This window comes from Stegodyphus dumicola, chromosome 1 (genome assembly GCF_044657685.1).
Source record: "Stegodyphus dumicola isolate Sdum_Otavi_A_Nest chromosome 1, ASM4465768v1".
NCBI classification, from domain to species: domain Eukaryota; kingdom Metazoa; phylum Arthropoda; class Arachnida; order Araneae; family Eresidae; genus Stegodyphus; species Stegodyphus dumicola.
The window spans coordinates 234,155,875-234,172,520 of record NC_140768.1 but is presented as its reverse complement, the minus strand read 5'-3'; the positions used below and the strand labels follow the sequence as shown (position 1 = coordinate 234,172,520).

Genomic DNA, 16,646 nt, shown 5'->3' with positions numbered 1-16,646 from the left:
ATGTTTGATGTTAAATGCTAAAGATGAATTTCGAAGACGTCCTCCCACCCGTAAGAGACCATCTTTATCTACGAATGGATACAAAGAACGTAGTTGGCTCTTCTTGGGTAAAGGTTTCTCTTCTTTAATACATTGTAAATCATCTTTGAAATGATGATTCTGAATCCAACGAATAATGAAATTTTCTGCTACTCGAATCTCTAGAAATGTTAGCGGCATAAGGCAGCTGGAGTTAATGCCACTACGTGAAATGTTCTGAGTAACATGATGCTTCTTGCAATTAGTAATAAATCTTTGGCAGTAAGCCAGAATACGAACAATTTTACAACGCGAAGAATAATGCTCGAACAAATTAGCTAATAAATCATTCGATTCACGTATATGAGAAATAAAAATAGTATTAGATCTTTGTTCGGCCTTTACTTCAGCATCATCTTCAGATTTTAATTCATATTCAGGCCATTTTTCCTCTTCCTGACGCAACCACGGTGGACCATTCCACCACAAAGTACAATTTGGTAGGAGTTGAGGTTCAATACCACGAGAAGCAATGTCTGCAGGATTCTGTTTAGAGGAAACATGATTCCAATGTTTAATAGGTATCACTTCTATGATTTGAGATGTTCTGTTTGCCACAAAAGTTTTCCACTTACGTGGATGAGCTGATAGCCAAGACAGAACCACCTTGGAATCCGTCCACGCAAAAATTTCAAAATCAAACTTCTTTAAAATGTTCAATAGAGATCGCATTAATCTGGTCAACAAATACGCAGCACAGAGTTCTAATCGAGGAATGGATACTTGCTTTATAGGCGCGACCTTAGTCTTTGATACCAAAAGATTAACCTTAACCGTACCATTGCACCTTTGGCGACAGTAAATGGCTGCTGCATAAGCCTGCAAAGATGCATCAGAAAATCCATGTAGTTGGATAATACTGTCCGTTGTAAGTATGACACATCTCGGAATTTCACAATTATTGATTTGACTGAATGTCTCTTGAAATTTAAACCAATCATCTGAGATATGCTGGGGAACAACTGAATCCCAGTCGCCTTTAACCAACCATAGTTTTTGATAGAATATTTTAATCAATATAGTGCAAGGAGATAAGAGACCTAAAGGATCGAAAATGCGAGCAGATTCTGCTAATATGCGTCTTTTTGTTATAGGTGCGTTGATGTGCAGTGTAGCTTTAAAACTGAAGGTATCAGTAGTTGAATTCCAAAAAAGTCCTACGACTTTCGAACTCGAATTAGGAGATATCTCAAAATCAGAATTCAATGAACAATGTTCCTTAAATTCAGTTAAGAATTCTACAGAATTTGAATTCCACTTCCTCAAATCGAAACCACGTGCATGCAAAATTGAAGATATTTTCTTGCAGACAAATACTGCATCATCAACTGTATTTGCACCCGACAATAAGTCGTCCATATACATATCCTCTTGCAATATACGAGATACATCTGATTCCTCTTTAGACTCTAAAGCTATCTGCTTCAGACATCGAGTTGCTAAAAATGAAGCAGAGGAAAGACCATAAGTAACTGTTTTCAACTTTTACGTGCGCATTTTATCACTGGAATTGTATCTCCAAAGTATTAATTGATAATTCTGATCTTCGGGGGCTACCATCACCTGACGATACATCTTCTCCACATCGGCTGTGAAAACAATTTTAGGAAATCGAAAATTAATTAAAATCTCAAAAATATCTCTTTGTAATTTCGGACCTACCCCTAAAAGAGAATTCAATGATACACCATTTTCAGATTTGCAGGATGCATCAAAAACTACTCTTAATTTTGTCGTTGTGCTAGAAGACTTAATTACCGCATGATGAGGAAGATAAAACTTTTCTGTATCCGATCTGTTAGATAAATCATCATTAATAACGGTCATATGTCCTAAATGTTCATATTCACGTATGAAATCTTTATACTGTTTTTCAAATTCCGGATTATCTTTGAATTTTCGTTCCATTGAACGCAACCTAGAAATTGCTGCCGGTTTTGAATCACCCAACTTCAAATGCGATTTATAAAATGGAAGTTTTACAACAAATCGCCCATCTGAATTAACAGCATGAGTGTTTTGAAAATGTGATTCGCAAAATTGTTCCTCAGGTGTCAGAAATTTCTTCTTCCCAACATCGACAATATCCTCCATTTCCCAGAAACGTTTAAGTTCGTAATCAATATTTATATTAACTTCTAATTTTATGAAGTGTGCATTTGCTGTTTTTGGGCCTTCCATATTATTTCCGACCTTCCCAGCAATCACCCAACCAAAAATTGTATTTTGATCTACGGGCTCATTTTTCGAACCATATATTTGGCCACATCTTAAAACTGAGAAAAAATAATCAGTCATCTAAAATCAAATCAATTTCTTTGGGTTGAGCAAAATTCGGATCCGCTAACGGAATAGATTTAATGTACTCTATATGCTTTACATTAATCACTTGTTCGGGCAATGGCAAAGTTAACCTATCCAAAATGTATGCGTTAACGTCAATTACTTGATTATTTAATTTTGACCGAACCTTAAAATCAACAAAACCACGAGTTGTGGAAGCTGGCACTCCGCCAATTCCGCGCAAAAGTAACCTTTGATTTTTTCTTTTTAATCCTAATCTTCGAACAGCTCGTTCAGAAATAAACGAACTTTCACTTCCGGAATCCAATAATAATTTAATTTCGATAGCTTCGCCACTGGATGAAAATGCGAGTGCGAGAACTGTAGGCAAAATCGCCGAGTTGCAATTTTGAATCGTATTACTGACAACTACCTGACCTTGATCCTCGCATGATTCATTCGAAATTCGCTCTGGAGTGCTTTCGTTTTCATTTGGCGCTTTTAAGAGCTGTACGTTGTTAGCTTTAATATCTTCATGCAACAAACTATTATGTGTTTTTGAATTACACAATTTACACTTTAACTGTGAATTACAGTTTTTGATTAGATGTGAATTTAAACATAAAAAACACAATCCACGTTTTTTCACAAAGTTCTTTCTAGCAGTAACATCCAAATTCTTAAATTTAACGCATTTATATAACGCATGAAGTCCGTTACATTTCGGACATTTAGTATTACTAAATTTAGAATTCTGTAATGTTTTAGAACTAACATTACTACTTTTATCAACAACTTTAGCTACCGTTTCTTTATTTATGATAATTTCGAGAGAAGAACACCTTAAATTTAAAAATTCAAAAAATGATTCCAATGTAGGAAAATCATCTTCCGCTGTTTTCTGTGCCCATAACTTTCGAGTTTCTGAATCTACCTTTTGAAGCAACATAAATATTAACCATGCATCCCTAGAAGTTGCTTTGTCACCAAGAGCTTTTAAGCCTCTGATAACTTCATCGGAAGTATCAGCTAATTGCCGTAAATTAACATTATCAACCTGTGAAATACATTTTTTATCCATAAATGTTTTAATTAACGATTGTACGATTTGTTTCTTTTTATCGTACCTAGCGAGCAATTTTGCCCATGCTTCTTCATAAGAATTATTTGATAACGGAATATGTTTAATTATAGAAGCTGGTTCATCAGCAAGTGATCCGATCAGCAAGTGATCCGAAATTTCTGTATATTCGATAAAGAAGTATTATGCACTGTTGCAACAAACAAATCTTTAAAATTCATCCAGTCATTAAAGTTACCCGAAAAAATAGGAATATTCAACTTAGGTAACTTAAAGTTACTAATATTAGAATTTCCTGTAACATTTGGCAAATTAGCCGCATTTAATACATCTAATAAATTTTGATACTGAAGTTTCAAACTAAAATACTTTGATTCAAAATCTTCAATTTCTGACTGTTCTTCTGGTAATTGGGCATCAAATTTATCAAAATCTGAGTAAATCCTTTCCAAGCGCTCCAGATGCAAAATTACTTCATTTTTAGATAAATCGGAAGAAATAGTATTCTGAAGCCTTGTGAAGGCCGCTTTTGCCCTACCACGCAATCTAATGACAGTAGCTTGATCCATAATAAGTAATCGAAGTATTCAAGTTCAAAATCAAAATCAATGCAAAATAGATATAAAACCTCAAGAATCAAATTTAGATGTAAATCGAACTAAAAAATCATCACTTATCTGTATTTTAACTGCTGACGAATTCTTGATATGATCTCGCCGGTGCCTCCAAATGATGTTTACGTACCTCGTATTAGAATGGCGCCGACATGGATGACGCAGTTTCGACTTATACTTAATAAATTTCTTCTTTCTCTTCGATTATACTTAATAAATTCAGCCACTCTCGGTCTATTTCAACCAAACTGAATACATTTAATAATATAACATTCACACGTAAACATTTAGTAATAATTCAGAAGTACAGATAAGCATAAAATAAGAATTACAACCGTTACAGGCCAGCTACGCTTTTAGCGACCGAATCCTACGAACGACAAATCTCAAAAGCATGTTGCCAACGCAGGGCAACGAAAAGGTAGAAATTAATTCGATAGGCGTGGCAGTGAACAATGATATATCATCACATCTCGAAACTCTGATGTCAAAATTTGAAACTTATTTTCCAAATGCTAAATATAGTGAATTTTCTTGGGTTCTTGACCTTTTCTGTTGAAATTTTGAAAAAACAAACAGCCACTTACGAAAGAGAACACTCTGCCCTGAATGAAAGAAAACAGTCTACCTGAACTCTAAAATGAAATTCCAAACAGAAGTTATGGTTAATTTCTGGACCTCATTACCTGTCAAAACGAAATATAGTGAACTGTACAATGGTGCTTTAAAATAGGAATCAGTTTTTTTTTTATGGATCTATGTAAGAAAGGGTTTTCATCCTTAATTCAAATAAAAATAATAGACTGAAATCTGCTTGATATACAGTACCCACCGCTTATTACTAAAATCACTTCCGCTCCAAATGTTTTTGAGTTTATTATAGTGGCTGAGATTAGTAAACGGTGATATGTGCATACAAACCGTGGTATCAGTTTCAAACGTTTCAAGTTAAATAATATTTAAAAACTAATATATTTATTAATCCTAAAATAATAATTAAAAAATTAAATTATTTATGCAATTTTTAAATTCATTTAAAAATTTTTATAAAAATATTTTATGTTTATGAAATTTCATATTACATATACAATACCCGTCGCTTATAAAAATCACTTCTTTTTCAAACATACTTCAGTTTATTAACGTCATGAACTTAATAAATGGCATTTTACGTATTTCAAATTGTGATAACAGTTTTAAATTTATCTTGTAAAATAATAATTGACAACAAATTAAATAATTAATCCTAAAATAATAATAAAAATTTAATGAGAGCTTGAACTGCTAATGACACTTTGAAATTTATATTCAAATGTTGATTAAAGAATATTCATAATTATGTACTAGAGGAGAATTTTAATTTTATAAAAGATTGTTCTACCCGTGTTTGCTTGATATTACTCATCAACAGTTCTTCAATTGTTATTTTGAATTTCATAAAAACGCTTGTAGTGTTTTTTTATCAGCATCTTTCAGTTCAAGATATATTCTTAAAATTTCAGAGCTTTTCCAAATTTAACCTGATGCCAACATATCATAGCTTTCTTCTGTATCATTTTCATTGTCTACTTCTGTAGTTCTGCCAACACTTTCTATAATATCTCTGTCAGTTTTTACATACTTTGTCTCAGTATTGCTGTCAACTGTCACATATTCTAAAAATGAACTTTTATTTGTAACTACCCTCACTGATGTCTGAAACGTTAGCTTTAGATTCCAATTCTTCTTATATTTCTTCTACATAAAAGCTACGTAGTTGAAAACAGTTTTTAACTATGTCTCAAGAAATTGTCCCTCTGCGTGGCTTCTGTCAAAATTGTTAACTTAGTTATCTCCTTTAAAATACTTACTTTTCACAAAACTAAATTCTGATTCTCACTTTCTAAACATCTTTCCTGAATGAATGTGGAGTCTTTTATAATACCCTAGCATAAAGGCTGAATGTTTGAAGGGTATTTTCAGGAAGAGACACTAGTTGGTAAAGCTATTTTTTCTTTTCTACATGTTTTTAAAAGTTTGCTGCTCCATCAAAAGGAAAATCAGTAAAAATACTATTTTCCATTCATAAGTTTACTTTGCTACGGTAAGTTAAAAGTAAATTCTTCACTCCTTCCGAACGTCAAAGTTTTCTGTTTTCATCTATAATAAATCCTCTCTTCTTAGTTGTTGGGTCCATGTTATGCATGTTAATAGCGCAGTAACGTATTCCTTCAGTTTTTTAAGCCAACTGCTCTTTTACACTTAAATATTAGTGTGTGTTCTGGTAATGTTCTATAACGCAGTCCAGTTTCATCTCTATGATAAACTTCGGATGGCTTGTATTCATTTAGCAGCTCAAGTAAAATATCTTGCATGCAGTTATCAACAACATAACGATCCGCTTCTTCCTTCTCACCGTTCAATTCCTAATGGACTAATATTGGACTTCTATCTCTTCATTTTATGCGCCATATATCAATTGATAGGATTTAACTATATTAGTGAACGGAATAAATCTCTAGAAAAAAAAACATTTTCACCTTTATAGCTTAAAACCCTTCTAAAAAAGCATTTTTTCTTGATTTTATGTCCTTTTAGCGCTTATTTCAATCGTCATATAAGAATTCTTAATGGACAGTAATGCTGATAAGCCTTTCCTAATAACTTTACATTAACATAATGTGTCTATCCCAAAGGTAAGACTGGATGCAGAAGTTGCATTTACACCTCCTATCAGCTGGTATTCGAGACTCTTTTACAGTGTCTCTAGAGCATTGTTTTGTTAACCTTAAGACAAGAAAACTCTACTCTCCGAAGTCTACTGAGAACAACTTTGAAATCAGCGTCTCATAGGTACAGCGACAGAAAGGTAGGAAATGTTCAATCAGACGTGTTGAGGGGGAATGCAATTTGTTTGTAGCTTTTTAGTTCTAATTGCTCTGGAAACATCGCCACCTTAAACACTGAACTAGTGTAACATGTCTACCTGAGGTTTAGCTTGCCATCGTATGATGCGAAGGGAGTGATTATCGACTTGTGATTTTTTTGCAGAAACTAATTCTCAGTAGAGAGGTTCACCTTGATGTGGTCTGAGAGCTCTCTCCCAAGAGGACCAAAATTACTTCACAGCCTAGTAGTGGTGATTGGTGAGAACCCCATGGTACTGGTTACCGCAAACATCATCTACTACCTTTGTTGATTCCTTAAAGAGGCCTGCTGTGGTACCTTGCTAAATCCAGTTTGTTAGTCACACTTTCCTACTTGTCATCTTGCGCAGTATAAGGAAGATGGCACATCGCGTTAGTCCGGAGACAGAGAAGCAGCAATGCCCCGACAGCGAAATGCAGCCGGCCAGCACTCTGTTAACAGTGCAAGACACTCTAATGTAGTTGACATCTGAGGGCAACAGTTCTTCAGTGGACGATTACCTTAGCGTGCAGGAGGCACTTGGATATGTAATAGAACTTTACGGCTTATTAGACACTAATGACAGTCCAAAGAATGTAGGAAAAAAGAGGCCAAATCGAACAAACTAATAATATCGAGGACTATTCAAGAGCGTTTGTGACAATAGAAAAACTAACTTACGGCAATATGGCAAAAAGAGGACGCTCCGCATTTATAGCCACGTCTCAAAATAATAAACAAGTACAAGATCATATGACTACAATTTATCCCAAAATAAAATACATCGACCCTACTAGATTAAAATTATACGTTTGAACAGTAAAAAAAACTTAAGAAAGGAGAGAGTACTAATACAGGTGAACGAAAAGGAAGACCTAGAAATATAAGAAGAAGCCAATATAGAAAATAAAATGTTAATAGTAGAAACAAAAAGACCGCAGAAAGTAAATCCAAAGGTAGTCATTCATAATGTAAAAAAACATAGAAAAGAGACAGTTGAAAGAAAAATTTGTGACTCAGAATAAGGAACTTGATAACGCAAAAATAGACGCTCTTTTCTCCATGAAAAGTATTAAAATTGAAAACACTGGTTAGCCTCAATCAATCCCACTTCGAACAAGCACATAATGAAAACCAAAAGAACTCAATGTCTAATCGACAAGAAACAATATACGAGAATTTCTTCAGGTAACATAATGTTTTAGTGTTTTGGATATAATCACTCTACAAAAAATTGTACGGAGAGAATAAAATGCACAAGCTTCGGCTCTGAGGACCATAAAAAAAAAGGATTTCAGAAAAGAATTCCTCATTGTATAAACTGCCATAAGATAAACTCTAAATTTAACTCAGGTATGAAAACCCATCGCGACAGCCGAAACAGAAAGCGTGCGTGCTATATAAGAGAGCTCGAAAGCTATAAACAGCCAATAAATTATGAGTAAATAAAAGTAATGCAAAAAAATTTTCATTGCTCCTGGGGGTACAACTACGTAGTTGAGCGAACACCTTGAACAAAACTCTGAAATTCAAATAGCAGGTACGTAGGAACCATATGTTCGAGACAACCAATTACGTGCTTTTCAACAATATATGGGAAACCAAACAGTTAACTAGATCATGTTAACTGACCAGGCGCTGCCAGCCCTAGGGACCCTAAGTACAGATAGTATCATGACATTACGCTTAGAAGGAGCACACCCCTACTTAATTGCCTCAGTCTACTGCCCACCCTCACAGGGCGTAGGGCCAATCTTGGCCCCCTTAGAAAATCTGATAAAGACCAACGACAATATTTTATTAATCATTAGCGGCGACTTCAACGGGAAGCATTCAATCTGGAGTCCCGCCCAAACACTCCTTTAGCAGAGATGATTATTTTATACGTGAATTTTTACCATGTATTTTCATAAAAATTATTTTGTAATTTAAGTAGTTACATGCTGAAGAGGTTTGTGTTGATTTTTTTGAGCAACTTTAGTGCGATACATTAAGAAAATTTCCAAGCTTTATCTGTATTGAATATCCTCTTTATTCGTTTAAAATGTTTTCAGAGAAATTTCTAGTGGGCAATGCTCAAGCCATGGTTATTGGAGGTAGTGAAAGCACAAGGACAGCTATTTTGTGGTTACTGTTGACCATGGTCGCATTTCCTGAAGTGCAGAAAAAAGTACAAGAAGAAATAGACTCGGTGTTAGGAAAAGATGGAAAAGTGTCATGGATAGAACGTGCAAAGTTGCCTTACGTCAATGCGACTATAATGGAAGGCCAAAGATGGAGGACTGCGGTGTCTTTAAAGCATTGGTAAGCTCGTTACCTAAGAAAATTAACTTTTACTGTTCATTTCCTTTTCAAAAGTCCTAGCAAATAGTCGCCTGAAGTAAATAATTCTTCCTTCCAACAAAATTATTTTCAGACAAAAAAAAAAAAAAAAAAAAAAAAAAAAGAGTCAGTATTACATTATACGGAATTCTAATAAGTATGAAATTCGGGGTCCGTGTAAATCTTCAGATGGCTTATCGCCCTGTCTTAATCTAGAGCTCAGTAATTATAACACAAATGAAATTTTAAAACAGACCTTTTCATTATAACTTTAATTTTGCAAAACGCATGGATCATCCCTTACAATCGCCGTTTACTGTGGGATTTAAGCTAACGTAAATTATTTAATGTAATATTTAAGAAATTAATTTCGCTAGGCAAAGTCACAACCTTCGTTAGCAACACGACTAACAAAAGATTAACGCCGATTTAGGTAATTCTATGAGCTAGGTAAGAAGCGTCTGCGTAGCTGCCCAAAGCTCACTCACTAACTTCTGTTCATATATGTACATTCACCTGATCACAACCGCGTGGGAGTCGACGGAGACAGAATAATTGTTTAGTTTATATAAAACCTTACAACATCTCTTAAAATACATTAAAATTTTGAAGTTTGTTTTAATGACAAAACTGGTGAAATTTTTGAAAGGTATTAGTATAAGATCGTTGTTAGAGGAATAGTTTTCAACTACAGATGGGATAGCCCGATTGCATCATTTCAATGAATAAACTTTATTTATGAATGCAATAATTATTTCACTTAAATTATAATGTACACAACATTAAAATTCTCTTATGTTCGTTTTTTAGATCCATGCTAACCCTAAAAAACAAAATTGTTGATCCATCTTATTTGTAAAAGTGTTATGCATCTTGCATCAACATAGCCAAGGAATATAATTAAAAAATAACACAATTTTTTGGATTTAAAGGCTTCATATATCTTTATTACGATGCATTGTCCCTTAAAAGTAATGCAAGAGGTGATAAAATATTTATACATTATATCTTTATCTAGGAAAGTGATAGCAATTTGATGGAATTTGGATTTAAGAGATAATTAAATTGCTGCGTTTTTCGTGAAATTTCTGCTTATGTACAATAGTATTCTCTGTCTTTCGAATGTCCTTAAAAATTAATGATTTTCCAATCAATGAATAACAACATACTTAGAATACGCTAATGAAAGTTTAAATGTCACAACTTATTTCTCTTCGTCAAGTAAATTTGTACAGTACAACTTACGCGTTTTTTTTTTTTCAGTGGACAGTGTGGAACACCTTAGTTCTTATATCGAACAATTTTCAAATTTTTATTTTTATTTCTGATCTTGCAATAAGCAACTTGTTTTCACATTCGGCAACCTAATACACGCCGCGACGGTAATGAACTTTCATCATCGAAACCAAAAATAAATTCCAAATCATTCATTTTATGGACTTCTTAATAGACAAAGAAAAGAAATACGCGAAATATACCTTCTAATAATTAGCTATTTTTTTCCAATTTATTTTCCTTCTTCTAGTTTTTTTAAAGCATTAGAATGTTTATTACTCTTGATCCTCACTTTTGAGTAGAATCAATTCTGCGGTGTACCACTTTTCAAATCAAAATTCAGTATTTATGAATGCATAAGAATATAGTATTATATATTACCAAAATGTCTATTATCAGCGACAAATATAATAATATATGATATATATAATGCCTCATATGCTGTCATTCATATGATAATATTTTTTAAAAAGCGAGTATTTGACAGGAGTGAATCCAAGAACAGACAGGTAAACTGCGAGCTCAGTGAGAACATCAAAAACCTTATAAAACTCCTCTGCTTCAACTTTAAGATCTAAATCCATCATATTTGTTTTAACTGTACATATTATCTTTTCAGTCATCTCGTTTCTCGGCTGAACATAAAGTTCTACAGGTATTTCTTGCTAAGAGTCAGTAGAATGAACGTTTTATACGAGACAACTCACTGATTAGAGGCCTACTATTATTATTACTGCCTAAAGGTGAATTATTTCCAAAGCTATTAATAGATGAGGGATTATTAAAGTTAAATTTTTTAAATTTTAGAGAAGAATACAACTGTTAACCTTTTAATGTACATTCTCATCTACTATTAATTTATTCTTTTCATATAGCAAAACACCGAATTTTATTCAAAAGATTTATATGCAACAATGCATGGTGCCTATATATACACAGTTTTATTAAACAAACTCAATTTCTTAAGGAATTTTGTTTACTTTACGTGACTCGTTGACAGGAAACACAGCGATTTGTCTCAGGCTCCGACATTCGTGTGGTTACAGAACAAGTCCTCGCCTCCTGCAGGATTAACAGAAAATAAAAGTCAGGATAAAATTTAAGTCATTTAGGTATAAATTTACATGGCAATACTCTACTGTATGTTCTGGCTTAAGCCCTCTAAAAACGCAAACAAACAAAGATAGCAAAGGCTAAAGCCGATTCAAGTAAACCTAAAATCTGTGTTAAAGTAGCTTTGGAGACGGGCAGCAGCTGTTGCCAAAAAGTCTTCCTTAACTTCAGGAGCTCTACTATTATATATTTCTTTAATTCGCTTGCTGATGGGAGCTGACAAAAGTAGAAGTGATAGTAATGATGAAAATAATAAAATGTTCAATTTGTAAGAGCGAAATCTTATCAAAATATTTTTCTTCCAACTGTGCTAACTTAACTAATTTGTTGGTGGGAGATGACAAAAGTGACATACAGGTAAAAGTAATAAAATATTAGATTTCTAAACGTTACAGATGTTTATCATTTTTCCAACAGGGCCAGTGCTGATGCGGTTGTAGCTGGATATGATATTCCGAAGGGAACTGAGATCATTGCCAATGCATGGGCTGTTCATCATGATCCCGAATACTGGGAAGAGCCCGAAAAGTTCAAACCAGAAAGATTCTTAGTTGAAGAAAATGGGAAGCTAACTACAACTAAGCCTGAAAGTTACGTTCCATTTTCAGTCGGTAAGTTGGCTTCTTAAACGTCTGTACTATAAGGTAGATAGCGATGAAATTCTGTCAAATTTATTATTATTTAGTGAGTTTATTTTGTGAAAAAAATATCCTTCAATCTTTTTTTCTTTATTTACCAGGAAAATTAATTATACGTATGTACTGCTTGTGTTTTTCCTAGCCAATATTTTTGTATTTTTAAAAGTTACAAACTTTTTGGAAAGGAAAGAGACCTGTGATCGATCTCTCTCAAAACTGAGAAAGTTTTATTCAAAATGTCCGCTAAACTTATGTTGCTATTTTCTTTAACTTTAAATTATGTGTTTCATTTCCGTTTATAAAAGTATTTTCTTCTTTTAATTTAATGTATATAAGGGAAATGCCAAACTCTATGATTAGTTTACAAATTAAGTGTTTAGTTTAAAGCAGGGGTTCTCAACCGCTGGTACGCAAGAGAAAAATAGGTGACACGCAAAGAAGCAAAATATATTTAACTATTAAATTCAAAAGCCTGACATCCTGATTGAGTTTTTTCTCTAACACTAGTAAATGCATGCGATCTGAGCTTTGTTCAATAGTGGTGGCGGTAATAGTACTTTGGAGTGGTGGTACTAAAGGTTTTCAATTTTTGCCTCAGTCGTTTTAGGTAGTACGCGTTGGTCGAAAGGTTGAGAACGGCTGGTTTAAAGTATGCTGAAGTGTTGAGAATTTGCCTTTATGCAGGCAATTGCTTTTCGTCAACAGAGAGGTTACAGACGAAAACATCACGGACGAAAATGTCCCGAAGAAAACAACAAGCGGCGAAAACATCGTCGTACAAAACGTCATAGGCGAAAAGAAAGCAAAGGAAAAACATCGTAGTTGTAAAGCATCATGGTCGAAAATAATGCGGTTCAAAAGCATAGCATTTTTAAAATACAGTAGTAAGAAATATCGTGGTAAAAAATAAAGCACCTACAAATTATCGTATGACAATAACATCGTTAACATGTACTTTTCAGGCTTTAAACGTTGCAAATGCATATTCGTATAATGATAAACGCAAATAAATATGAGGAATATTTTTAACTCTATATGTTTCAGTTCATTGGTCATCTTAAATGTGTCTTTAACATTTTGCGTACTGCATCGTTTGGAAGTTGATTCGTTAGTTATGACGAAACATGTCAAAAGGAAGTAATTTTCTCTTCATTTTCAGCTCTTCAATGCTAAAGTTTCCATCTTGTTTTTTTAATAAAAAATATTAATTAATTCAAAAATAGAAAATTTAGAAGTAATAATATTCTTCATCCTTACTTGCGCTTGCAAATCGTTGTGCGCCTATTAAACCATTTGCAACTTTTAAAGCCCGAAAGATACATAGCGGAAAAGTTATCACCATGTGATGATTCATAGGTGCTTTATTTTTTATGACGTTTTAAAATTGCGATGTTTTAATCCTCTTTATTTTCGACTACGAAATTTTATACGACGATATTTTAGAACTGCGATGTTTTTGCCTTGCTTTCTTTTCTCCCACGATGCTTTGTGCGATGTTACCGCCTTACTTTGTTTTGTCCGCGACGCTTTCGTTCGCGATGTTTTCGGCGGACAACTGATGGTGTTATAAGTTGTTGGTCCTAAACTATGTTTATATTTCTTCATTGATTTTGTCTTGGAGGTGAGCGAATCTGCCATTTCTCGGTTCTTCTGTTATGGCATTGTTCTATAAGGTATTTCTCCTGCTTTCGTGGTGTGGCGGTCTGCACGCTCAGCGCGTAATTGAGAGGTCCGTGTTTCGATTCCCGGCGAAGGCGTTGCATATTTTTCATCTTGCCTGCTTCCAAATAACCTAATGTTTCTACAGTTCTAGTCACGTTTTCATAGCTTGTTCCAATATTTTCATATTCGTTCAGGTTGTCTGCTAATTGTGTAGGGAAAATTACCTTCTCTCATTCATTAAGAAAATTTCCTTTTTTCTACTGGTATCACTAAGAATTGTAAGTCTCTAAATCCTTAATCTCTAACCCATCAATCTACACTTGGAAATAATTCTTTATTTCAAAAATAAAATCTCGCCATGAGTTTTCAGGGCTCTTATTGTGCTGAAATTCTTTTTCCAAAACCTTGCAGGGTTCATTATAAATTTCTCAATTCTCTCTCATTACAATCATTTTCGATTGCTTTCCGAATAATGATAGAGAACAATGTTGCCTACTTTTAAATCGAGTTATAAAAATGTTAAGAATGGATTAGGAATGCTAAACATATGTTGCTATGCGACATTTAAAAATTTCGCGTTTCATTGTTTAACGGTATGTATATGGCGTAAATGCGAAGACAACGAGGCTTAATAATAAAGCTAAAAAGGAAAAAAAAGGGGGGAAGTGAATGCAAGAACAGATTAATAGACTGCGAGCTCAGCGACAGCTTGGATAAAACCTTAGTAAAACCTTTTGGACAACCGTTGAAATCTGAAACCTTTCATTTACCCCCAGTTTATCCATTTTATATGATACATTCACTATCAGCAGCAAAATATTTTAACGAAAAGAGTAATCTGGATGCTGTTGGAACTTAAATATTTTTATTTTGTTGTTATTTACAGGTAGGCGCAACTGTCCCGGAGAACTCGTTGCTCTTGTTCAACTTTTACACTATTTTGTAGTAATCCTGCAGAATTTCAATTTGCTGCCAGAAGCCGATGACAAACCTCCGGATCTAATTGGAGATGTGGGACTCACCTATCAAAGTAAACCACAGAATCTACGTTTCGTGCCGAGAGATTAAACAATCAGAAAGATGACGGCATCATTTCCATTGAACTGGTTTTCGAAAACAATGCTTTGAAATCGAAGCTCTGATGAATCAATTTCAATTAACTATCTAAGCATATACATATCTTTCATTTTTCTCTGAATCGTATAATCCAACTATAAAATTGTCTAATAAAACATATAGTTGTAAAATGTCAAATTAAATTTCGATTAAAAACTTTTAAGTGAAAAAGTAAACTATTTTTCTTAAAAAAAGGATAAAAGGATAACTATTAAAAACGTCCTCAGTTTTTACTTGGTTAATATAATAATAATTGGTTAATGGTTAATTAATAGAATATTAACTAGGATCAAGAGTTATTTAAGAGGTATTTAATGTTAATACGTAAAAACTAATAGTTTTAAATATTTTGCTATTGTTATTTGCTATAATTGTAGAACATTTTACGGAATCATTGAAGAAATTCACTGAGAGAATATCATTAAATGTTTGTTTTAATAAATATGTTTATAAATACATTTAAATTTTTATTACACTACAAACATAGAAAGAAATAGTTTACATAGAAAGAGAGAGAGTTTTATAATAAATCTGTTTAGTTCAAATAAAATTTTGTTCTAGTTTCTGAAATTGGAATTACAACATTCTTTTATTTTACGCTCCTTAACAAGGACACACGCATAAATTTCTAATAAAAAATTTCGCAAAAAAGTCTGGTCGCGAGCGAGGAACTTGTAATAACGAAGCTGATTATCTGCACTCCTACGAAAAATTGCCAACGCGTTGGCGACTTTGTGAACTGGCGAAAGGTTTTTATTTGGCTATCATCCTGGAAGCTGGCATTGTTTTATTACTAAATAATGATTGAATGAAGTATTTTTTAAAACCAAGAAATTTTTCGAAGGGGGGGAGAAAACCTGTGCAGCCAGTATTTAAATTTTTTTATGCCAGTGAATACTGTTCAGCGAAATGGCGATTAAATTATAAAGCATTTAAATCTCCGTGTGCTCAAATATATGTGTGATATATGTATCCATGAGCTAGCTGTTACGGGGTGTATATTCGAAAAAACGACAAAAACTCGGTAGTTTTACTATATATTAAACTGGGGGAGCGGACAACTACAAAGTAACCATAATTAAATCCAACTGTTAAAGGTATTTCGCGCATTCTCTATTAAAAAAAAACTGTAAAATGCATCATGATGACGGAAGAGTACTTCGTGTTGTAGTGCAAATGGTATGAAAGCATATTTCAAGTATTCGAAACTGTACTGCATGTTGACCAAAAGTTCTTTGAGCTAAAATGTATGGATTTCATCTCTAGTGTGCTTGAAAGTGATGTTGAAATGATATCGAAAAACTGCAACTTAAAGAATTTTTATCTGCAATAAATAGATTCAGAATGCCATAATTTAAACAATAATGATAAATAAATAAATAAAAACCTTTCCAATTTGAATAGAGAGAATTAACAGAATTTTCGTTAAATATAAAAAATATAATTTGGATACACTGCGAAAATAATTTTACGTCATTTGTTTTTATCTGCTAGTATAAAAACGGTTTCCATCAAAGGGTGACTGTAATAAGTACTTTTTCTCAAAATTTTAAATCAATGTTCACGAATAGTTGCTCA

The 16,646-nt window shown here is 33.4% G+C and overlaps 1 protein-coding gene across 1 annotated transcript in view; it reads left to right on the top strand.

The window, feature by feature from the left end:
* Positions 1-15,593, top strand: part of LOC118194609 (vitamin D 25-hydroxylase-like) — a 42,927-nt gene extending 27,334 nt beyond the window's left edge. The window contains exons 6-8 of the mRNA XM_035365784.2: positions 8,997-9,246; positions 12,070-12,263; positions 14,839-15,593. Coding sequence (XP_035221675.2) covers positions 8,997-9,246; positions 12,070-12,263; positions 14,839-15,020 — 626 coding nt within the window. The 3' untranslated portion in view covers positions 15,021-15,593. The remainder of the gene's footprint in view (positions 1-8,996; positions 9,247-12,069; positions 12,264-14,838) is intronic.
* Positions 15,594-16,646: the final 1,053 nt, after the last annotated feature.